Here is a 24,779-nt window from a genome sequence, read left to right on the forward strand (position 1 = left end):
TACATACATACTCCGGGCTCAGGGCCTGATTTAGACCCAGTTGCAAGCGCTGAGCATCCGAGTCAATGGTGGCCCACAGCGCATGCGCACGACAGAGCCGGCTCCGTCGTGTGCATGCGCAAGACCCGGCTAGCGACGGGCACTCCGTCGCTCCGGGTCTCGCAACAAAGGGGACAAGCTGTCGATGTTGAGTGACAGCTCGCCCCCTTTGGTGGGTGGGCTGGGGGGGTGGCTGCCCAATCGGAGGCGTTCCCATGAGAGTGCCTGTCATTTGGGGGCGGCCCCACTGACATCACGAGTGATGTCAGTGGAGAGATTCCGGCTCTGTTAGAACCGAAATCTCTCTGGGGCTTGCGGCCACGAGACCCTACCACAAGGTTCTCGTCACAAGCCCGATGGTCGCGATGGTCTTGACCATCGCGACCATCATCATGGCCGCTCGATGTAGCTATACAGGAGGCCGTTCTAAAAAAAAACAAAACCCGGCCCTGATTCAGAGCGAGCGCTCTGTCAGAGCGACCGGGTCTGAATCAGGCCCTCAGTCTTGATTAATATAAAACATTTGTGTCCTGATGTGCCATGTTGGAAGTTGATCTGCCACAACTGATTAAATCTTCTACATGCATTTGCTGAATGCCAAAAATGTCCAGACATTTTTTATGGCCCTGTATGCCCCTGTCATTTATTTTTAATTCAGTAGTTTTATTGATTTTTAGACATACATAAACAAATAAGGAAAAGTAAATAACATAAAATACAAGAATATGCTCATCGAATATAGGACAGATATGAAAACCAAACATATCAAATGTTGAGCATAAACATAGTATAATACAAGAGATTACAATATGGTATATACTGTAGATATATATAATACTATATATTAAGTACTTCCTGATGTAAGTTTTCATAGCAGAAAGAACTCAAAGGCGCCATTCGAGCACATGAATATGGAGATAAAAGAAATACAATACACCATTAAATGATACATATATCTCACCCTAGGCAGCTCAGGTATAAAAATCACATACCAGAATAGCAAAGAAATCATTATAATAAAATATACACATCTGTCCAAATAGTAATACCTAAAACTAAACTAAACAATTACACCCAAAGCAAAACTTCCCTCATAACCCCCCACCCTGTATAGCCTAGCCCAACCTAGTTATACTTGGATCCCCTAACACCCCCCACTAAACTATGCTAATCTACTTGCAAAACCCAACCCCCCTAATCTTGAATTTTGGATGGTAAATTTACATAAATAGTAAGGGCGAAAAATGAGCAACAAAAATAAAAATAAAATATTAAGGCCACATTTTAAAGCAAGGCAAAAAACTAATGACCATAGGCATGAGCTAGCTCTCCAGCCTAGACAATATATGGTTACTCCCACACAGAGAAGTAGTGTGGAAACATGGCGCCCAGAGAAAGTGCAATTTATAGCGCACTCCCTGTACTGAACTGTGCCAGTGGTGTATGACCAGTCTGTGGGGGAATACTGAAGTGAAGAGAAAAACAGCAAACAGTGGCAGTATCACGCTGGGCCTTGAGGTCCCATTGGGGGAATAGAATGCTTCGGTGATACACTATGTGACAATAACGGGTAGCTCCTTTGGCACTGCTTTATTTATGTATAGCACCTAGGTTCTGATTTTTGTGTCCTTTGAATCATTGTTATTAGTCAATAGAGGAGATTGTATTATATATTCTGATCATTTAACTTAAATTGACAGAATACATGCGCTAGAGTGAGATTCCACAGGGTGCACAGCTTATTACTGCAATTACTGCCCCAAGCAGCTATCACTGGAGTGGGAACACCTATGGGAAGCTCCATTCTCAGCTATGCTCCTACTTAGCAAATACACATTGCACCTACAGTATATTTATGTGAGTACTAGTACTAACCATGTTCTGTCTACCACCATTATTATTATTTCAGGTCTCCTAATATTTTCCTTTCAAATAGACCTTCAAATAACCTCCACTGTATGGTCATGCCTGGGAACATCTCCATTACTTTAAATATCAAAGCAGTGACTCTTTTTAATCATACGTTATAATTGAAGTTTAGGATTTTACCTCAGATGAAGCACAGTGAATGAATGAATGCATGCATGAATAAATGAATGAATGAGGAGAGTAGGAGGGATGGGATCAAAGATGAGAGGGGAGCGGAAAATGCTGATCAGAGAGGGGAGGTGACAGAGGCCAATAAGAAAGGAGAAGGGAAGGGCAAAGCCAAGCAGAGATGGCCAGTGACAGAAGCCAATAAGAAAAGTAGAGGGGAGGGACAAAGATTCGATCAGAGAGGGGTGGTGACAGAAGCCATTAAGAAATTAGAGGAGAGGGGTGGTGACAGAAGCCAATAAGAAAGGAGAGGGGAGGGACAAAGAATCGATCAGATAGGGTGGTGACAGAAGCCAATAAGAAAGGAGAGGGGAAGGACAAAGTCAATCAGAGAGGTGTGTTGACAGAAGCCAATAAGAAAGGAGTGGACAGGGGCAAAGAGCTGATCATAGGGTAGAGAGGGGAATTAATAAGGTGAGAAGTGAATGTAATCAATCTGAGAGGGAAGGGGAGGTGTCAGAAGATGATCACAGAGGAGGGAGGGCCCGGAGGGGACACAATCTGGGCAGCTTGAGGAGCATGAAATGTAGAAACGGATCTTAGATCCATAAGTTATTTAGGATATAGAGCAAACAAACCGAGATAAAACTAACAAGCAGCCGTCATACTGTGCAGCGTCCCATGAATTCTGGAACCCTGGATGGTGCCCTCTGTCCATTAGGTGCCCGAAGCTTATGCTCCACTGGAACCGCCCTCACTACTCCCCTGCTCCCACACATTAGAAAATATTAAAACATAAACCCCACACAGAATATAAAGTAGCAAAAAGTCAGGATGTGCAGATATAGGCATATAAATTCAACAACTTTGATTATTAATAGAAAAATATTTCCTTTCCTCTCCCCCCTCCTCTCCCTCCAAGCAGAGAAACAGACATTTAAAGTTTCAATAGTGAAACAAAACAATACTGTAGATTCTAAAGTATTAATCAGGCCAGGTCTCAACCTCTTGTGTATAAATGTAGAATAGAAAAGTCTCTGATAAGTCCCCAATCTTCATCAAAGCAGATAGGAAAGGAGAACAGATTTTAGCAAGAATTGGTGTAGATTCAGAGAACCCAACAACTGAGGATTCCTCAGACTTGAATATATGCACAGGGAGTGAAGAAGATAAGTCCAAAAATCAGATTTGAACAGGTGTATTTAGATTTACAGAATTGGAAAATGAAGGCGACAAAACATCATCGTTGCAGCCATCAAGTGCAGCAGAGGGTATCCAATGTGCCACTTTCTGAGACTTAAAGGAGATCGGCCAATCAGTAACAGGTGTATCACCTCCTTCCAAAATGAGAACATGAGTCTCCATTTCAGGACACCGAGCCACATCTTGGGACAAACTTTAACATAAAGATAAATCTTCTTGCAATCTCATCACTTGAGCCGCCAGCCTTGCTCCAGAATCAGTAATAGCTTTGAGGAGATGACCCATAATATACAGATGGTAGTACAGGACTTCAGGAGATATGAACCAGGATATGCAATGCAGTATATATAGATATATCACTGGGAGCTTTATATGTTCCACTGCACAAAAATACCACACAGCCCAGCAGCTAATATCAGGAAGGCAGAGAAAGTCAGAAATAACAGGAAAGTTATATCAGCAGGAATATCATAAATGCATCCACCTCAGGAAAGCAGACAGAGCAGGCAGAATGATCTTCAGACACATATATAACTTCCCTTGTACAGGAACCGAAATCCAAAGCATGCCTCTTTCATTTTTTTTTTTAAATTCTGAACCATCAAGTTGATTGGGTGGGCAAAACATGGTAGTTTTCCAAATTTATCCAGTTTTTATAATTGCTGTCAACCCCAGCCTGTTGCCCCAGGACCCCGGTGAATTCATAGGCTGTTATAAATAACAGTTCAGCTTTGCCTCCTTTGTATGTAGGTGACTCTAAGCAGAAAAACTGGATAATGTAGATGTTAAGTGTCATTAGAGAGACCAGAAATATGAGCAGCAGCAAAGAGCATCTTCCTGCAAGGATGTGTGCAATAAAGAGCAAATACATTTAATACAAAAATTAGTTGTGTATATTGATCACATTATATACATATTTACATGTTACATGCAGTGTATAAAGCAGGCTGAGGTAACCTGAGGCACACCATCCATTGTTGGCAAACAACTTCCAGTAGGCCCGACAAACAGCATGGATGCTGGGAGTTATAGTTCAGCTGTAGAGCTACAGGTTGCTGTCCTCTGATGTAAACAGCAAGTCTTGTTCCCATTATCCCTAACAACCTCCGTGAGCACAAAGTAAATGTCTGTTTACAGTGTATACTATTTAGCAGCACTTCCACAAGCAAGGCCACCAAATTTCTATTAGCTGTATAACAAACCTCCTCTAGATCAAAGATGTCTTTCAGGAACTTGATCCTACATAGATCTTCCCTCATAAATTTTCTTAAGAATCCTAACAAATAAAATAAATAAATTAAAAACTAATCAATCCTTCTGTCCTTTCCCTTTTCTACAGTCCATAAACATATTCCAACTCCCTGGGTCCTCTGACCTAGTTCTTGATTAATGAAAACATTCTTGGACCCCTATGTGGTCGTATAGTTTATTAAACTGCCATCCTGTCTACCACTGCAGTGCCACTCTGTGCCATGTTGGAAGCTGAACTTCCACATGTTAGTGCCACCCAATGCTGTCACTTAGCCTACTCATCCAACTAGCTTGATGCAATTTTTTGGCCTAAAATGGATTAAATTAATATTGTGAGCTATGAGGTGGTCAAATTTGACTGGAAATGACTGGAAATAAATGTTATTGAGGTTAATAATACTGTAGGAACAAAAATAGGCCCAAGGGGGCGTGGCTCGGCAGCCATTGGGGGCAGAAGCATATCCCAGAGGCTCCGAAATATTGATCTTTATACTAGGCTTGGTGTTTATATCTTAGCCCCTATGACCCCTAAGTGACTCCCGCTGGTATCCGGCACCTGTGGACACCAGGAGGTTGGAGCTACGGAGCCGGGGAAGGTCTCCTACCTTCTCGTGGGTCGTGGCCTAGTAACCTTCCAGAAGCCTGGGCATCGATTTCGGTGGTGACACGCGGGCCGCGTGCTGACGCTGCCAGCATCATCAGAGGTTTCTCTGATTCAGCTGCTGCCGGACTCCCGGGAGAAGTACTCACCCAACCTCTCTCCTGGCATCTGGAGGCTCTTCCTGCCCGCAGGTGAATGCTGCCCGCCATCTTGGATCCTTCTCTCTGCCTAGATGCGGTAAGACAGCCGGAGAGTGCCCCAGTGAGCGCTGATCTCGCAGCTTGACTGCAGTTTGCAGTCTGGAGGTTCCTTACCCTCCTCACGCCCTCCACTTTCAGTTGCTACTGCTTTGGTCTCCTGTATGTTGGCAGTGAACTGAGCCTGGGTCAGATAAAACCCACAGACCTACACAAGCTCCTGCTGATTGTTGGGCAGTTATCCCACAGAGACTCTCTTCTTCCCACACATTATTCCTTAGTTTATTCCACAAATATTGAAAGGATAGTAACTCTATACTCTTCCATAGGTGATTCACTGTGATCAATCCCTATACCTGTCTTATCATACAAAAAGCCTTCATGAGTGTTATACATTGATTCTATTGTAATCCATATTATGTGATCCTCTGGCTCCCTCCTGTGGTGAAATTGTGGAGTTCCATCATATATAATGATTTGATATATCTTTTCATTAGTGCCACTTTGCACCTATTATATTTCACTCCAAGTTGTCTCTATATTAGTTACATCCATACATACATATGATTTGAAGACCGAGGATAACTAGCATGGGTTTTCCTTTTCTCTTGTGTTATAAAACTACACCCTGTCCTGCTCTCTGATATGATGTGACGACATTCCCGATGGCTGCCTAGGCCCCTAGGAGGGATGGTACCTGGCAGTGACCCGACTCTTCTCTAGAGCGGCTCTATCAATGGGAATTATCAATAGTTGATCTTTCAATATACGCACTTATTTCACTTAATAAATGCAGAATGAGGAAGGATAAGAAACAAAGGTCCAAGTCGGAAGCTGGTAATAGAATAGATAACGGTTCTCATAAAGATCTGAGGCAGTTTCTAAAGCCCGCTGGCACATCTGCCACAGGGGAGATCTCTGCACCAGCCTCCCCTACTATCTCTTCTTCTCCAGACAGGATGTCCGGGAATTACTCACACTTCTAGTTCTTCTGCTTCTACCTTCAGTGACGAGATCAGTGAAATTCTCTCACACTTCAGATCACTGCCCACGAAACAAGATTTTCAGTCTCTCTAGACCAAGCTTCAGTCTACTATTCGCCAGGAGGTGGCTACCATTCAATCGGACATGGCTGAATTGGCAATAAGGATTGATAGTCTGGAAGATCATAAAGATGTGTCTGCTGATGGTTTACTCCAAGTTTCAGATATTCTTTCTCAACAACATTCACAGATCCGTTCTCTTAAATCACGTATGGATGACTTAGATAACCGCGGCAGACGCAACAACCATCAGAGTAAGAGGCCTGCCTGAAGATGTTACTCAGCCCAATCTTACAGATGCACTCACGAAGATATTTGGAGAGATTCTTGGCCTTGATCCTAATGGCAAAATCCTGTTTGATAGGGCACATCGGGCTCTCCGCCCACGAGATCTACCTACAGACAAACCTTGAGATGTCATCTGCTGCCTTCATTACCATACCCAAAATGAGGCTATCCCGCAGAAGGTACACCGGCTTGAAGAGATTGATTTTAACGGTGATAAAGTTCAGCTGTTTCCTGATCTATACTTTGCAACAAAGGAAATCTCTGAGACCACTGACGGAACAACTTCGCAAGCATTCCCTGAGATATAGATGGGGTTTCCCGTTTAACTTGCAAGTATCTCACAACGGGAAGAATGTTATTCTTCATACTTCAGCTGATCTTCCTTCCTTTTTCACGGTTTTGGGTATAGAACCAGTGGCACTTGCTGAGTGGGAAACCTTGCATAGCCCTCTGATGATTCCTTCCCTTCCCTTCCTTCTGCTGGAGAACGTTGGCAACGAGTATCTAATTCCAAGCAGAGGACACGATGTTTGTCTATCCCAGCGTCCTCAGAAGAGACTTGATCAATTTAGCCCCTGTGAGAGAGTGGTGAGATTGTTCCGGTTTTCCTTGTCCAAAAAGGAATTGGGTCTTCACCTTATATTGTCATGCATTGTGTCTGATACTTATTTTAGTGCTCTTTATGCATTCTCTATTAATCTTAGTAATGTTTTTGATGTTTTCTGTGCGTGTTAGTAGTGTGTACAATGTATAGTTCTTTTTGAGATTCCCTAAGTAGGAGTTAACTCATTTATATATTTTTCTGTTTTAATGGGTTGCTGTTGATACCGTCCCTCCGAACCCCCTCAGTGCTGCATTCCCTCACATCCTGGACATGGAGCAGATTTTTGTCTCCTGGTTGTCCAGATGCAGCATTCTGATGTTTAAATTTCTACTTGCAATTTTTACAGTGTTTTTCATATTCATGGTTATGTTGTTCCCTTTTTTTTCTTTCATTTTGCCTACCCCTCTTTCCATCCTTGTTCCTCTTCCCCAGGTTTTCCATCTCTCAAGACCGGCCTATTTAGTTGGGTAATCCATGCCTTGTTCCGAGGGGCGAGTTGTTATGCTATTTTTACATTATAAATAAATGTCTAGTCATAAACCTGTATTACGGATTGATACTATTAACGCCAAAGGGTTAAATGTCCCAGAAAAGAGATCCCAAATGCTTAGGTCCTTTCGGGCGGATAAAGTAGATGTAGCTCTGTTACAGGAGACGCATTTTAAGAATGGTCATGCCCCTCCCTTAAAAAACTACTATTACCCACACACTTTTTCTAGCGATAATTCTGCTGGCAAAACCTTAGGTGTTGCTAGTTTGTTTGCCCGACACCTCCTGATATCTGATGTTTCTATACTTAGGCTTGTAGATAGTAGAGGTATTTTGGTCAAATGCACAATATACACTCAGAGTTTTTTTAAAAATCTTTACGCACCTAATTCTGGCCAACCTTCCTTTATTACTTTTGTTTTGGATAAAGTTGAGACCTTCTTGGAAGGGATTACCGTTGTTGGAGGTGATTTAAATTGGCCCCTTGATCCTCTCGTTGACACTTCCAATAAAGCATCTCATAGGCCGGGAAAGGAGCTCAGGTGAGTAAGACGCAACCTTCACGACCATTAATTGGCTGATTCCTGGCGAATCGCGCATCCAGCTGAATCTGACTTCACCTTCTTCTCCCGCCCACACCACACCTATTCTAGAATTGATTATCTTTTTTTAAGCCATCGACATTTACACCTTATATCTGACACTTCAATAGAATCGATCACGTGGTCTGACCATGCTCCAGTTTTTCTTACACTCTCCCTTCCACAGTGCTCGCTCAACCCTTGGACATGGCGTTTTAATGATCTTCTTTTACAAGACACATATTGCAAGTCCCAGATCGAGTCTTCTATAGACTCTTATATTGAACAGAATGATCGGGACGACATTTCCAAGGTAACGGTTTGGGAGGTGCATAAATGCGTTCTGAGGGGCACTTGTATACAACTGGGTTCATACTTAAAAAAACAGAAAACACAACAATGAGATGCCATTCTTGCTGAGATCAAATCCCTGGAAACTTCTCACAAAGCGTCCCTGTCTCCACACTATTACTCTAAGCTGGAGGAAGCTAGCGCCGCTCTTCATAGACTTTCTCTGGATAAAATTAAGTTATCCTAATGTAAGTGCTGTAGCAGATTCTACCAATGGGGCAATAAACCGGGTAAGATGTTGGCTAGGGCATTGCGGGAGCAACTTGCTGTCACATTCACTCAAGCTATAAAAGACGATTCTGGTCAGACCCATTATGAAATTAAACGACTTGCGGAATCATTTCATTCTTATTACTCTAAGCTTTACAATTTGAAGAATTCCAGCTGAGATTCGGACATCTCTTCTCACCGAGAGGCAATATCATCTTATCTTCATTCACTTGATTATCCTACGCTATCTCAAGATTGATACTCTCGAATCGCCTTTTCTCGTTGAGGAGGTAGATCAGGCGATCTTCTCTTCTCCAGCTGGTAAAAGCCCAGGCCCGGATGGATTCTCAAATGCTTACTACAGATCATTTAAGGGTAGATTGGCACCACTCCTGACTCATCCCTTTAATTCAATTTCTGATAGGACTCTATTTTCCAAACAATCGCTGGAGGCTCAGATTACTGTCCTACCTAAAGAAGGTAAAGACCCCACCATATGTCCTAGTTATAGACCTATTTCACTCCTAAACATTGATTTGAAGCTTTTTGCTAAGCTCCTAGCCAACCGGTTGAAGACTCTTTTACCAAAATTGATTCATTATGACCAGGTTGGTTTTGTCTTGTCGTGAGGCTAGAGACAAAACCACTAAAGTTGTCAATTTAATACACCAAGCATCTCTCTCTTCTTCTCAGTCCATTATTTTATCGACTGATGCAGAAAAAGCTTTCGACAGGGTTGACTGGGAGTTTATGTCAGGTCTTTTGCACCATTTGGGTTTGGGACCTGCTTGTCTACAGAGAATTTTAGCCTTATATGACAACCCTACAGCAAAAATCAAGGTAAATGGGTCTCTTTCGGATTAATTTGCTATATCAAATGGCACAAGGCAGGGGTGCCCACTCTCCCCATTTTTATTTGTCCTTTGTATGGAAGCTCTGGTGAGGGCCATTCTACTACGAATTTCTCAGGTAATCACATAGGTGGCCAGGAATATAAATTAGCTCTTTTCGCTGATGATCTTTCAGCATTGATTACTAATCCGACTACCTCCCTCCCAAACCTTATACTAGAATTTCAGAAATTTGGTAGGCTTTCCAATTTTAAAATGAATCACTCTAAATCTGTAGCTATGAACTTGACTGCACCTCCATCCTTGGTAAATTCTTTGAAACAATCCTTCTCTTTTGTTTGGCACCCCACTAGACTTAAATATGTGGGAGTATATCTGACTAAACACTTATCTCAATTGATCTCGAATAATTTTACACCATTATTACAAGCTATTCGTAATGATTTCACTAAATGGCGTAATTTACGTTTATCCTGGATTGGCAGGATTAACGTGGTGAAAATGAATTCCCTTCCAAAAATGTTATATTTAATGCAAACCCTTCCAATTCATATTCCTCCACCATGGTTTATAGATATGGAATGTAGTATTCGTAGATTTGTCTGGAATAACTCCACACCACACTTTAAACATTCTATCCTATACCGACATAAACATGATGGTGGTTTACAGCTTCCCCACATCACTAGCTATTACCATGCTATCATGCTTAATCGAGTTCTGGAATGGACTCGGGCTAAGTGTTTCGGACAATGGATTAAGTTGGAGGAAAGTAGCCTGGCTCAAGCTATAGAAATAGTTCCTTGGCTTCCTAAACTCCCAACTGTTAAACACCCCACTATAACACCCACATTACATTGTTGGAAGAAACTGCGACGTCTCCCTCATATTTTGTCTATTATTTCTCCTCTTACTTCCTTTCTGTACAATTCTGATTTCTCCCCGGGACACTGCTCTCGGCCCTTTCAAAGATGGTTGATTGAAGGTCATTTTAGATTAGGTCAGATGGTTGGTCCATCAGGGGTGCGTCCATTTGCTGAGCTCCAAGAATCGTGGAATTTACCCAAGTCTGATTTCTGGAAATACCTTCAGGTACGAAATTTTATTTCTTCCTCATGTAAGCTTTCTGATCTTAATAGGTCTCCCACTTTGTTTGAATCCTTGTGTTCAGCTTCTCAAATGCCGTCTCATACAATATCTACATTATATTCATTGATTATTGCAAATATGTTCAAATTACCCCTGGTATTTACTAAAGTTTGGGAAAAAGAATTCCACGATAAAGTTCAAAACATTGATTGGGAGTTACTATTTAACAACACTTTTGCCAGTTCCTCTTGTATGGCTACTCTTGAAACTCTTTACAAAGTTGTATCACGCTGGTATAGCTATCCTGTACTTCTAAATAAAATGTTTCCACAGGTAACAAAATGCTGTTGGAGATGTAACTCTGCTCCGGGTAGCATGCTCCATATATGGTGGGATTGTCCTTCCCTTGTCCCATTTTGGTTGAATGTGTTAGAGTGTTCTAAATTAATTCTTGGAGAAGTTCTTAGGGATCTGGGTTTCTGGTTTTTAAATATAACTTCATCTTCCACGGTTTCTTACAAGAATTCTTTGCTGAGGCATTTGAACAATGCGGCTAAAGCTGTCATACCTGTCTTGTGGAAATCTACCTCACCTTCCTCCATCAAAGACTGGTTTAGGAAGATAGACTATTATATGGATATGGAGGACATTGTATCTTTCTCTAATGATAATCGTACCGACTCTACTGCTGTTTGGCTTCCCTGGCTGATGTTCAAAGATTCCGCACAATACTCCAAGTTAATTAATTAATGTATATTTGAGCTATTTTTTGAAGATGTGTTGGATTAACCCTTTAGATTGTGTTTTTTTTTCTTTTTTTCTATCAACCCGCTCAATCCCCCCTTGTTCCCTCAGATTTTCCTTCCCCGATCTTCCTTCCATTTTCTGGTATATTCTTTTTATTATCTATCAATTTAATTTTTTTTTTTTTATAATTTTTTTTTTATTTATTTATTTTTTTTTTAATTCTGTTTTTTTATTATTGATTTATTGTTTAGTAATATTGAGACCTATCTATATTAGATTGTAAATCTAATTGTATTATTCAAATTGGAATGATTAATTGTTATTGATTGTATCTGCTCCATTTTTTTTGTTGTTTTCTATTTGGATTTGCTTGGTCCTCTTTCAATAAAAACAGTTTGTGTAAAAAAAAAAACAGGCCCAGATTAAGTTTTTATATTTTTTAAGAAAAAATACAGATACAAAACCAAAACCAAAACCAAAACACGCAAGGGTGGTTTTGGTAAAACCAAATCCAGATCCAAAACACGAAGGAGATACAGATCCAAAACCAAAACATGGGGCTCGGCGCACATCCCTAAAGTGTAGCTGTTATGCTGCAATAAGTGTATGGTTAACAAAGGAGTCCTGTTCATTATGAAACCCCAATAGACCCCTGCTAATTAAGTATCCAACTTGCTATGAAATACATCTGTGGATACAAAAGAACTGTAGCAATTCACCATTGCTCTGTTTGTGAGACATCTGCTCCAATAAGTGATCACTAGCAATGCCACCATCGCTGGTAGTACGTAGCGATAACGTTTACATTCACAGGCAATGCATGAATGGATCCCTCTTCACACTCCGTTCCTCCTTCCAATAGGAAGGGTTGGGGCTTCATAACACCATATGAAGATGGCGTCAGATCCCGCAATAATACTCTAAAAACTTTCAGTTTTTGGAAAGTTGTTGATGAATGTCCAGCAGCCTCATGGGCCACTAATAATTCATTAGCCCATTGATTAAAATGTGTAACATTACTAAATAAGCTCCAATGACTATTAAACCAGTTGCTAAAATATGTAGCAAGATGTACTCAGTTATTTGTTATATAAATACCTTGCATGTCGCAAAACATGTACATCTTAAAGTGTTATTATAATTATTTCAAATGTTGGATTTCTCCCAGATCCAATAGGATATTTGGTCATGTATAATAATGTAACTGCCTACAGGCGGAGTCAGAATGCTGTGACAGCCTGCCTGAATTATTTGTAAATAAATCAATCTGACCAAACGTATCCGATTGTGATGAAAAAACAGTCACCGTGTGAGTGATAAGAAGCCTATGTCCACTTGGCCGTTTAACAATAATTTTATCCTATGACTAGTAGATAGCTAGCTTATTAACCACTAGGATGAGTGGCTCCCTATTCCTGATCTATTCCAGATACGGTCAGTGGGTGGAGGCAGTTATTATACATGATCAAATATCATAGTGGATGTAGGAGCGACCCAACTCACATTTTGCAGTAAAGCTTTTTTACGCTAATGCGATACATCCAATTGTAAATAATAAAAAAGATGATATGGTATGCTGATGTTGGAAACAATGGGTTGCATTGTAAAGAGCTACGGAATATGCTGGCGCTATTTAAGTAAAATGTTAATAAAAATAATAATGATAATATTTATTAAGGCAGCTTTTTCAGCTCTCATACGTACTCTCCAGATGGCTTGCGTGTTTCCTGTCATTCTTAGTTTGTAAACTATTTAATCAGATTTGTCGTTATCTTCTGTATCGTTACATATTAGCCTAATGATGCCATGATGCTCCATACTTTTTTCACCTATATATTTATAATATTTTTCCCCTATCCTTCTCTGTATAGGTCTTACCGCACATATTGAAGTTGTCCGAATTGTATTTGACCCTAAAACTACAAGTTTTAAATCATTACTGAAATTATTCTGGGAGAGCCATGACCCAACAGAGGGTACGTTATTTACAATTGAGGTGTACTTTAAACAGAGATCATAGATTCATTGTTGACATGCAGTAGTGAACAACCTACCATTAGTGGTGGATTATAAAAAGGCTAGATACCTGAAAGGTGTTGCATTTAATCTACAGTATGTTGTGTAAGTATGATATGAACTTGAAGAATCATTACTTCAATAGATGAAGAGAATTTGCAGATATGACTTTTACTATGTTAAATAAACAGATAAATGACATGACATGTTCTGTGTTCTGGTGTGTTGGGGTTTAACAGGGACCATGAGTTGAGACAGCGACCCAAATTTGAAACTAGTGTAATGTGCCCCTCACCATACCACCAACAATAGGGGCCAAATTGGCCATGATCAGATAGTAAGTGAGTCACTGTAACCAGTTGCTTATTAACTCTTTAACTTTCGATGCCCCACTGTGTGCCCCGGTTTTAGAAGAGGAGATCCATTTTTTAGAAATGCAGAACGGATCTCCTCTGACTCCCCGGACCCTCAGGAAGTGATGCAGAGGTCTGTGACCGCCGATATCAGTGTCGGAATTGCGCCAGAAATGCTGTGTGAATGGCATTCTGGAACGCATGCGTTGGGAATCAAATTGCGAGGAGGGGAACTCTAAGCACTATTGGGATGATCTTTGTAAGTGCAGAGACCAGCTGCAGCAGGAGGGACTGATGATCAGTCACCCCTGATACACTCTCTGCAAGTGGGAGGGGTGTATATGCCCATCAGATTGTGGTTTGGGGGGTGGGGGGGTTTCCCCAGGGAGTGATCTAGCTTCAGTAGGGGGTAGCGAAAAGAGTAATATAGAAAAATCTGCTGCTGGAGGGGAGTGGGGGGTAAAATAATAATAAAAAATATAACATTGGTCACAGGGCAGGAGGAGGGTGCAAAAACACAGGCGCTTTTTTACAGGGGGGTTGGTTTATAAAACAGGGATTTTTTTACTACTAAAAGGTGCTTGGGGGGGTATTAGGATTTATGAGCACTGAGGGGTTCATTGCCAATGGGCGGTGGGATGTTAGTTTATAATGAGGGTATACGGACACACCCTTACAAAAAAAAATATATATATATTTATAAAATATTTAAATTTATTATTAAAAATAATTGTTACATTTTATGAAATAATTAAAAAAAAACTATTTCTGAGTGGTTTTGTGGGAAAACATTTGTCAGTTAAGAGATTGTGTCATTGTGCCCCAAAAAAATATATATATTTTTTATAGATCAGCAATGTAATCCTACAGCTATTGTTGAACTACAGAACCAAGCAAACTAAAAATACCTCAGCTATAAATTATGGCAGGGAAAAAAAAAACAATTTTTTTTAAAATAATGTCTGGCAGAGTACCCTAGGAATAATTATCTAACAAGGTAGTAGTTGCCAAAGCCTGCGGTAAGAACAAAAATATTCTCATGGCAATTTGGTCGCTTCCCTAAACTTCATCTGTCACTGCAGGAATGAAGCAAGGAAAAGATATAGGTACTCAGTACCGCTCAGTGATATTCACCTATGGAGATCAACAGAGAGAGGCAGCACTTTTGTCAAAAGAGAACTTCCAAAAGGTAAACAATTGTTATAGTTAACATTCATTGTTAGTTTCTTATATGCCATATTGCCCTGGTACCAGCAGAGGGAGCTATTGCCAAACAGTGGTATCAAACAATAAAGCAGAACATTTTTAAAATAGTGTTACCTAAAGCTGATCCTCACTCCTCCCTAAAGGGGGGTATCCACTAGCCAATTTTTGCAAGCGATTGCACGATAACGACATCGTTATCGTGCAATCGCTTGTAAATCACGCATGCATCGGGCATGTTTTGGTCGGAAGCAACCAGCGATGCGCATGCACGCTGGTCGCTTCCGACATCTATCATCACCCGTACATGCTGGTCAACCTGACGATCCCGTCAGGTTCAGCATGTGCGGGAATGATGGATGTGCCTGGACTGAACGAGTGAATGTTCAGTCTAGGCACATCACTAGATATACAAACGAGAGCACGATTGCAATGTTGTAATCGTGCTCTCGTTTGTATAGTTAGTAGTGGATACCCGCTCTTACACGTAATGTTCTTAGGATTTCTCTAAATATGCACAGCATGTACGGGTGATGATAGATGTCGGAAGCGACCATGCCAGTAAACACCCATGATCGCATTGCAAAAAGTGATCCTATCGGCCTGATGTATCATATGGGACATGCAGGGACACGGGCTCTGAAAAGGAGCCCGTCCCTGCGATGTCTCTGGAGAGCTGCTGGCCAGTGTAGGGGGTGGTGCGCATGCCCAGTCCCGTGGACTGCACATGCACATTCGCCATAGTCGGGGAGGGTTCCGGCGGATCCCTCCGCCGGCTAATAGTGCGCGGTGTAGCCCATAGGTTACAGCAGCTGACGCTATCTTCAGATGGCGTTAGCTGCAGGGGCCAATATCTGGAATGCGTCGCATTCTGGATATTGGTACATTTGGCAGCATCGCATCTCCCATAGAAACCTATGGGGGATGCAGCTGCCAGCGGTAATGTTGGGATCACAGCAGGAATCAGAGGTATACCTGCTGCGGTCCCTCCTTATCACATACGGGGGATACTTAGTATTTGAGGTAAACCCCCGAAAACTGGGGATTATACCTCAAATTTGATAAATGGGCCCCTTAGGGGGATATGTACTAATCCTTGTAGAGAGATAAAGTACCAACCAATCAGCTTCTAACTGTCACTTTACTTTCTGTGTTTGAAAATTTACAGTTAGAAGCTAATTGGTTAGTACTTATGTGGAGGTTAATAAAGTCCCGGAAAGAGATAAAATTTACCAACCAATCAGCTTCTAACTGTCACTTTACTGGCTGTGTTTGAAAAATGACTGGTTGGTGCTTTATCTCTCACAATTTTATCTTTCTCCGAGCTTTATTAAATCTCCCCCATAGACCCTAATTTCTGTCCGCTTTAAGTCTTCCAAGGGGCCCATTTATCATTAAATATTTGCGGGACATTCCACGAAAACACTAGTTGCAGAGCACCTGTCCCTGCAGGTTCTAGTTAATACATCCTGGCGCTGTGATCGCATACTGCAATACAATCATGGGCACTAATATCATGCCCAGATTGTATTGAGTATGTGATCAATGATAAATGGGCAGCAAGGCTAAGTACATTTTCCTCTTAGGCTACAAGGCTGGTTCAATCATTATTATCTTACCTGTTCACACAGACAGAAATTCTGAAAACATAACCTGGTATGTGTGACTCAGGAGGATCACTTTTTGGGAAACACTATCTTAAATAGCTATGGCATAGCAATTGTGGTAGCAGCTGTAGCAACTGCTGCAGGGCCCAGAATACTGAGGGCCTGCAATGACTGCTATATATTTTCAACAGCTCATGGCTGCTTGGTTGTTTTTCTATGTTTGCAGCAGCATAAGCACAAGCTCCTACCTGTTAGCAGCCCAGCACATGCTGCTGTGTGCTGGGCTGCAGTGGGAGACTGTTTGCTTCCCCCCCCCCCTCACAGTCTCCTCTGCCTGTAGGGGGGGGTGATCATACTGATCCAGTGGCGTAACTAGGGTATTTGGAGCCCAGGGCAAAATGAAAAATGGAGCCCCACCATGTGCGTGTGCCAAAAAAGTGGGCATGACCACATGCCACAAGGTGCATGGCCGCTAAAAAATGGGGGCATGTCAACATGACACACCACCATTTCTCGTCACTCTGGGAACATTCCTTTCCATTCCATATGCACCTTAATGTCCCCTGTAGTAGTGCCCTCTTGCAATGCCCCCTGTAGTAGTGCCCCTTATACAATGTCCCCAGTAGCCGTGCCCCATGTAGTAGTGCCCCTTATACAGTGCCCCCATGCAGTGCCCCCAGTATACAGTGCCCCTTTTACAGTGTCCCCAGTAGTGATCCCCTCTATGCAGTGCCCCTTATGCAGTGTCCCATGTAGTAGTGCCCCTTATACAGTGCCCCCATGCAGTGCCCCCAGTATACAGTGCCCCTTTTACAGTGTCCCCAGTAGTGATCCCCTCTATGCAGTGCCCCCAGTAGTGCCTCTTATGCAATGTCCCCAGTAGTGGTCCCTCCTATGCAGTACCCCTTATACAGTGCCCTCCAGTACTGGACCCCCTATGCAGTGCCCCCCCAGTAGTGTCCCTTATACAGTGCCCCCAGTAGTGGTCCTCCCTATGCAGTGCCTCTTATACAGTGCCCCCAGGAATGCCCTTACATATATCACAAAGACACACACAACACAAAACACAATACTTACCTAAATCCCGCTGCCGACGACATGACGGCTTTCCCTTCACCCACTGCAGAAGCTGGAAGGCAGAGTTTATGAGTGAGCTCCAGCCCGACTTCAGTCGTGGGTGCAGCAGCCAATGAGAGTATGTCTGACTCTCATTGGGTGCTAAAACAAACACACCGCCGGCGGGTAGTAGGAGTGTTATACCCGGCGCCGGCGGTGTGTTTGTTTTAATGTGTAGTGCGAACCACACTCACTGAGGTCCGCACTACACTGAAACAAACCACGGACTGTGGCATGCACACAAACACTCTGCGCCGCCAGTCCGACGGCGCCCAGGCACGTTCCCCAGCCGACCCCCCTAGTTACGCCACTGCACTGATCGCTCTCCCGGATTTGCGCTGCAATTAGGGTTTTTCGTTTTTTTTTCTAAGGGGGCGTGTACACGCCTTCAACTATTAGGCCACGCCCCCTTTCCCGGACCGGCTCCTAACAGCCCTGATAATGAGACCCATTGTTGGACTGGAGAATAAAGGGCCCACTAGGAGAATGCCACCACGAGGGTCCACACAAATGGCCAACCAATAGAGAAGTGTGGCCAGACATTAGCATGTTCAGCCCAATGAAGGAAACTATTAGCGCCAATTATAATTGTTAAAGGTATCACTTACTGAAGGCAGCTTACTATGCAGCTTGTTCTCTGGCTGATCTGTTTCACCTCTGTAGTTTCTCCAGAGCAGTGTATTGCTGGGTACACACTGACAGATACAGTACATTGGCCAATCAATTGATCGGCCAATATATCTGCTGCACCTCGGCCAGTGTGTACCCGCGATATGTCGGTGAACATCATCGTTCACCGAAGTATCGCATTGGCTGTGCTGCACAGCCGATTGACTGATATGTCTGCAGACATATCTGTCCATCGGCAGATGTGTATGGGCGGTCTGCATGTGGCCACACAAAAGTGCCAGTTCACATTACACTGCACATTAGTGTCCGTCATTCACATTACACTGCACAGTAGTGTCTGTTATTCACATTATATCACAAAGTAGTACCCCAAACCCCTTTATACATGTTACGTCTCATAGTAGAACCCCTTATACATGTTACGCCACACAGTAGAGCCCCTTATACACGTTATGCCACACAGTAGTATTCCTTATACACATTATGCCACACAGTAGTACCTTTTATACACATTATGCCACATAGAGCCCCTTATACACATTACACTACACAGTAGTGCCCCTTATACAGATGTGTCCTCTTGCATCTTTGCCGATCGTGCTACAAACGTGCGCACGCATCACGCCATACGAATAGCAGCGTGCGCTATGCTACGCCATGCCATATGCCGTGTTCACACCATGCAATCCTATGGAGTCACGGGTGCGAACGCAGTGCATGTACCTGCTTGAGAGTATGCTACTCTCGCCATGCATGGCGGGATTTGCCGCAACAGTGGCAAAGATGCAAGAGGACACATCTGTACATGTTATACCACCCAATCACAGCCCACACTCTTACTGCCCCCATTTATAGCTTTCACTGCCCCAATCACAGCCCACACTGCTGTCTTTCACACTGCCCCCACTCTCACCACCCCCACTTATAGCTATCACTGCCCCCAATCACAGCCCACACTGCACCACACTGCCCCCACTCACTGCTCACAGGCCCCATCTATAGCTATCACTGCCCCCAATCACAGCCCACACTGCACCACACTGCCCCCACTCTCACTCTTCACAGGCCCCACCTATAGCTATCACTGCCCCAATCACAGCTCACACTGTTCCCTGTCACATATCCCAATGGTGCAAATCTCACTGCCCCCATTATAGCTATCAGTGCCTCAAATCAAAGCCCACAGTGGTCCCACTTATAGCTATCACTGCCCTCAATCACAGTCCACACTGTTCCCCCCTCCTAGCTTACTGCTCTCCTCACACATCCCCAACTCAAAGCTCACTGCCCTCCTCACACAGCCCCCACTCATAGCTCACTGACCTCCTCACACAGCCCCCACTCATAGCTCACGCCCTCCTCACACAGCCCCCACTCATAGCTCACTGCCCTCCTCACACAGCCCCCACTCATAGCTCACTACCCTCCTCACACAGCCCCCACTCATAGCTCACTGCCCTCCTCACACAGCCCCCACTCATAGCTCACTGCCCTCCTCACACAGCCCATCACTCATAGCTCACTACCCTCCTCACACAGCCCCCACTCATAGCTCACTGCCCTCCTCACACAGCCCCCACTCATAGCTCACTGCCCTCCTCACACAGCCCCCACTCATAGCTCACTTCCCTCCTCACACAGCCCCCACTCATAGCTCACTGCCTTCCTCACACAGCCCCCACTCATAGCTCACTGCCCTCCTCACACAGCCCCCACTCATAGTTCACTGCCCTCCTCACACAGCCCAATCACATCCCTCACACTGCACCCCTCAAAACACCCCCCTCACCTGTCCCCATACAGGACACACTGCCCAACCCCACCCCCCATCTTACCCACGCTCTGCTTCACCTAGATCTCTTCCTCACAGCCAGCTTAGCGCTGCGAGCTAGCTGTGCAAATTCCATATGCGGCAAGGACGGCAGCTGCTGAGCATGGTGAGTGAGGCACTGGCGTCCCTCCCCTCTTTCCCTCAGCCAGCGTGACCAGTGTTAGACACTGAGCCTGCACTGGCTTTCATGCTACAGAGGCACATAGAACATTGTGGTGGCGGCCGGTTCCGCCCAAGCAGTGGGGCCCACAGGGGAATTACCTGCCTCCCTGGTGGGCCAGTTTGAGCCTGATGGGAGAGCGATTCATTTAGGGGCGATGTGTGAGCGATGCCTGTAATTAGGATGGCAATAATATCCCTTTAATCAAGGACCCATAGCTGACTGACTTCAAGGGGCTGATTCTGAGCTGTACGCTGCAGTGTCCGCTTTAGTGTATTTTGCCATAGTCGTGTTTCCGACTATGGCCCTCATTCAGACCCGCTCACAAGCGCTATGCACTCGCAAGCGGGTCGATGTTGGGGCACCGCGCACGCGCCGCAAGCCCCGGAGTGAGTGGGAAATTCACTCATCCCGGGGCTCGCTACAAACGGGGTGGCTGTTGATATTGATCAACAGCTCATCCCGTTTTGTAGGCAGAGAGGGGGGGTGGCTGGACAAACGGAGGCGTTCCTGAAGGAACACCTGCCGTTTGTGGGCGGCCCTACTGACATCACTCTTGATGTCAGTAGTGAGCTTCCTGCTCTATTAGAGCAGGAAGCTCACTGGGGCTTGCGGCAGACTAGACCCTACCACAAGGGTCTCGTCGCAAGCCTGATGGTCGCGATGGTCGCGACCATCACCTGGCTGCTCGCAAAAGCTGTTGGTGGTCACCGACAGCTTAGCAAGCGGCCTGGAGGCCGGTTTATTTAAAAAAAGCGTCTGCCCTCATTCAGAGCGAGCGGCTCTGAATGAGGTCCTATATGCTAAAAGCAGCCCTTCCCCTGGCGTACAAGCCCCAGTGTGCTTCCTAGTCTAATAGAGCAGGAAGTCCACCTACTGATATCACGAGTTTTTGCTAGCAAGAGGGCTTGTTTCGCTTCACCCTATATAACCCGAAGCATGACATGGAAGCTCTGTATAATTAATGCTCTTTTGGTTACTGATGCGACCATACAGGCCATGCATGGATGGTCCGAGCAGCCACATCATTTGTAATCAGTGTCTCTCCAGACCCACAGAGTCTATCCAGCTGCAGCTCCCAAGCATCTCTCCAGCTGCAGCCCCCCGTCTCTCTCCAGACCTCCAAAGTCTCTATAGTTCCAGCTCCCTTCTGTCCCTCCAGCAAAGCCCCCAATATTACTCCAGCTGCAGCCCCCCAGTGTGTCTCTCCAGAGCCCCAGTGCCTCTCCAGCAAAACCCAACAGTGTCTCTCCACCCCCCAAGTTTCTGCAGCGCCAGCATGTCCCTTCTGTCTCTCCAGTCCCCCATTGTCTCTCCAAACCCTCAGTGTCTCTCCAGACTCCCCGAGTCTCTCCAGCCCCCTTTTGTCTCTCCAGGAAAGCCCACCAGTGTCACTCTAGCAGCAGCCAGGGCTGCAGACATCTCTGCTGAGATCTGATACTGGGAGGGGAGCATGGCCAACTCAGGCAGGTGTGGCCAGACCCCCTCCTCAGAAAAAGAAAAATATAATATGTTCACATCATGAAGCAGGCACATGTGCCACAAAGGGGGCTGAAGAGCAGCAGTTTGTTTGGTGGGCTGGGGCGAGAGGCTGCTGCAAAATATACCACTTCCAGTTATGGGGCCGGTGGGACTGCAGGAACTGGGCTCCTACAACAGGCCCATGCCCGGTTAAAGAATACCTGCTCCCTCCTCTCAATGTCCATTGCTGCAGCCCCCAGTGTCACACCAGAGACTCCCAGTGTCTCTCCAGCAAAGCATTTCAGTGTCTCTCCAGCTGCAGACAGCCCCCTTCTGTCTCTCCAGACCCTTCTGTCTTTCTAGCCTCCTAGTGTGTCTCCAGCTGCAGACCCCCAGTGTCTCTCCAGCTGTAGCCCCCAGTGTCTCTCCAGCTGAAGTCTCCCTAGTGTCACTCCAAACCTCCAGAGTCTCCAGCTTTCTTCTGTCTATCCAGCAAAGCCCCCATTGCCACTTCAGTTGCATACCTCAGTGTTATTTCAGTTGCAACCCCCAGTATCTCTCCCACTCCAGCAAAGCCTCCCAGTGTCTCTCCAACTCCAGCCAGCCTCTTCTGTGTTTCCTGCCCCTTCTGTCTCTTCAGACCTCAGTGTCTCTCCAGCTGCAGCCCCACCCCCCAGTGTCTCTCCAACTTCCCTCTGTCTCTCCAACTACCAGGGTCTCTTCAGCTACAGCCCAAATACTTACCTTCTACTGTGTCTTCTGGCTGCTCCTCATCCTCTCCAGGCTGTGGCTTCTCTCCCCAGCAGTGCGGCACAGCGTGACATAATCATATTGCTGTGCTGCAATAAACAAAACAACTTTATTGCACTGGTCACAGGTGCAAGAAAATACAGCAGCCTCCAGCTCCCCAGACCCCTTATACTTCCTTTGTTTATTACATAATATATATACATATGCATAGAGCAAGTAGAAGGGACCAAAAACCTGTAATCTATATATGTATGTTTATAAAGATGTGTGGATACTGGGGTACCTGCGTAAGTCAACTCAGCAAAATTGATACAATAACAGCCATGGGCCATGCTGAGGAGCAGAGAAAAATATTCAAGTGAGCTTTGCTCTGCCTCGACTCTGGGTCTGTCACTATAGTATGTACACTGCAATGAAGATCCTTAGCAACCACTGTAACGGAACAGCTGAGCCACCAAGGAGGACCGAAGAGATGACAGCTAAATCCGCTTTCTATTTAATAGTTGTGGGGGACAGTGTCTGGGGACCCCTACGTGCCCTGCCATTAATCTGGCTATACTCACAGGAGTGCCGTAGAAATTCATGAGTCTACCCTACATTCTAGGAGAGTTGGCAAGTATGGTGTAAGCATCGCCGCAGAGTGAAGAGTAGACATGCATTTTGGTATTTGCTAGGTCAGTCGTTCTCAAACTCGGTCCTCAGGACCCCACACAGTTCACATTTTCCAGGTCTCCTGGCAGGTGCACAGCTGTATTCGTTACTCACTGACACATTTTAAAAAGTCTACAGGCGGAGCTAATTATTTCACTTGTGATTCTGTGAGGAGACCTTGAAAACATGCACTGTTTGGGGTCCTGATGACCAAGTTTGGGAACCTGTGCAATAGATGGACTATCTAGATGCACCAATGCAAAACCAAAGACTTTGGCCCTCATTCAGAGCCGTACGCTCTGAGCAGAGCGCACGCTCTGAATGAGGGCCGCCCTCCATAATTCTGGAGCGTCCTCCTGGACGCTCGTATAGCTGTGGGTCACCACCCACAGCCTATACGAGCGTGCAGTTTGATGGCCGCGATGGTCGTGACCATCGCGACCATCGCCACTGCGAGCCGGAGCCTGCGGTTGAGGTTTTCAACCGCAAGGCCCGGAGTGATTTTGGCTCTATCAGAGCCAAAATCACTCCCACTGACATCACTAGTGATGTCAGTGGGCCGGCTTCTGACGGTAGGCGTTCCCTTGGGAACGCCCCCGTCAGGGAGGCACGCCCCCGGCACGCCCACCAAAGGTCAACATCAACATTGACAGCACGCCCCCTTTGATCAGACACAACGAGCGAAGGACTTTCCTTCGCTCGTCGCGTCTGGCGCATGCGCACGATGGAGCTCCCGCCGTCGTGCGCATGCTCAGTACAGAACATCGACCCACTTGCGAGCGGACAGCCGCTCGCGAGTGGGTCTGAATCAGGCCCTTTGTCCTTTGCATAAAATACATGTCTTATACACGGTCCAATAAACCAACTACCTTTCTTATAACCATAGGAGCTTAAACGTAACAACCTGGGAACCATCACCACAGAGATATGTGCTGCTCCTGAGTTTTATTACGCAGAGGATTATCATCAACAATATCTGCAAAAGAACCCAGATGGTTATTGTGGTCTCAAGGGAACTGGAGTGACCTGCCTCTTGTAAGAATCGGGATACTGTTCTTCCATGTCTCTTATTCTGTATCTTTTATTGTACACAATATACAACCTGAAATTCCATATTCAGTTGTAAACAAATATAATCTGTTGCACGGCTCAGTATTCTCTCATGCTGTTCTCAAATTACTCATTTGCGCAGAATCACAGCGGTAAGTTTTTGCTTAATTTGTAGTCCTACTTACTGTTCAGCCGAATGCCAACTGAGCCCATGTTTCAGATATCCACCTACGTGGCGGTTGGTTGATTGACCAGATCAGTTTGTATATGCTCACCTTAAAAAGGGATCAAATTATAGCATTTACCTTGATATATTTAGATAAATATGAGGCCATAAACAAAATCAGATATATAATGAGCTATAACTATA

General features: G+C 44.7%; 1 protein-coding gene across 1 annotated transcript in view; it reads left to right on the top strand.

The window, feature by feature from the left end:
- The window catches only part of LOC148473157 (uncharacterized), a 64,002-nt gene extending 39,564 nt beyond the window's left edge, over positions 1-24,438 (top strand). The window contains exons 4-6 of the mRNA XM_088459976.1: positions 13,453-13,557; positions 15,033-15,139; positions 24,246-24,438. Of these exons, the coding sequence (XP_088316102.1) occupies positions 13,453-13,557; positions 15,033-15,139; positions 24,246-24,398 (365 nt within the window). The 3' untranslated portion in view covers positions 24,399-24,438. The remainder of the gene's footprint in view (positions 1-13,452; positions 13,558-15,032; positions 15,140-24,245) is intronic.
- The last annotated feature ends 341 nt before the right edge of the window (positions 24,439-24,779 follow it).

Source organism: Taudactylus pleione, unplaced genomic scaffold (genome assembly GCF_031769625.1).
Source record: "Taudactylus pleione unplaced genomic scaffold, aTauple2 ptg000959l, whole genome shotgun sequence".
In the NCBI taxonomy this organism is placed as follows: domain Eukaryota; kingdom Metazoa; phylum Chordata; class Amphibia; order Anura; family Myobatrachidae; genus Taudactylus; species Taudactylus pleione.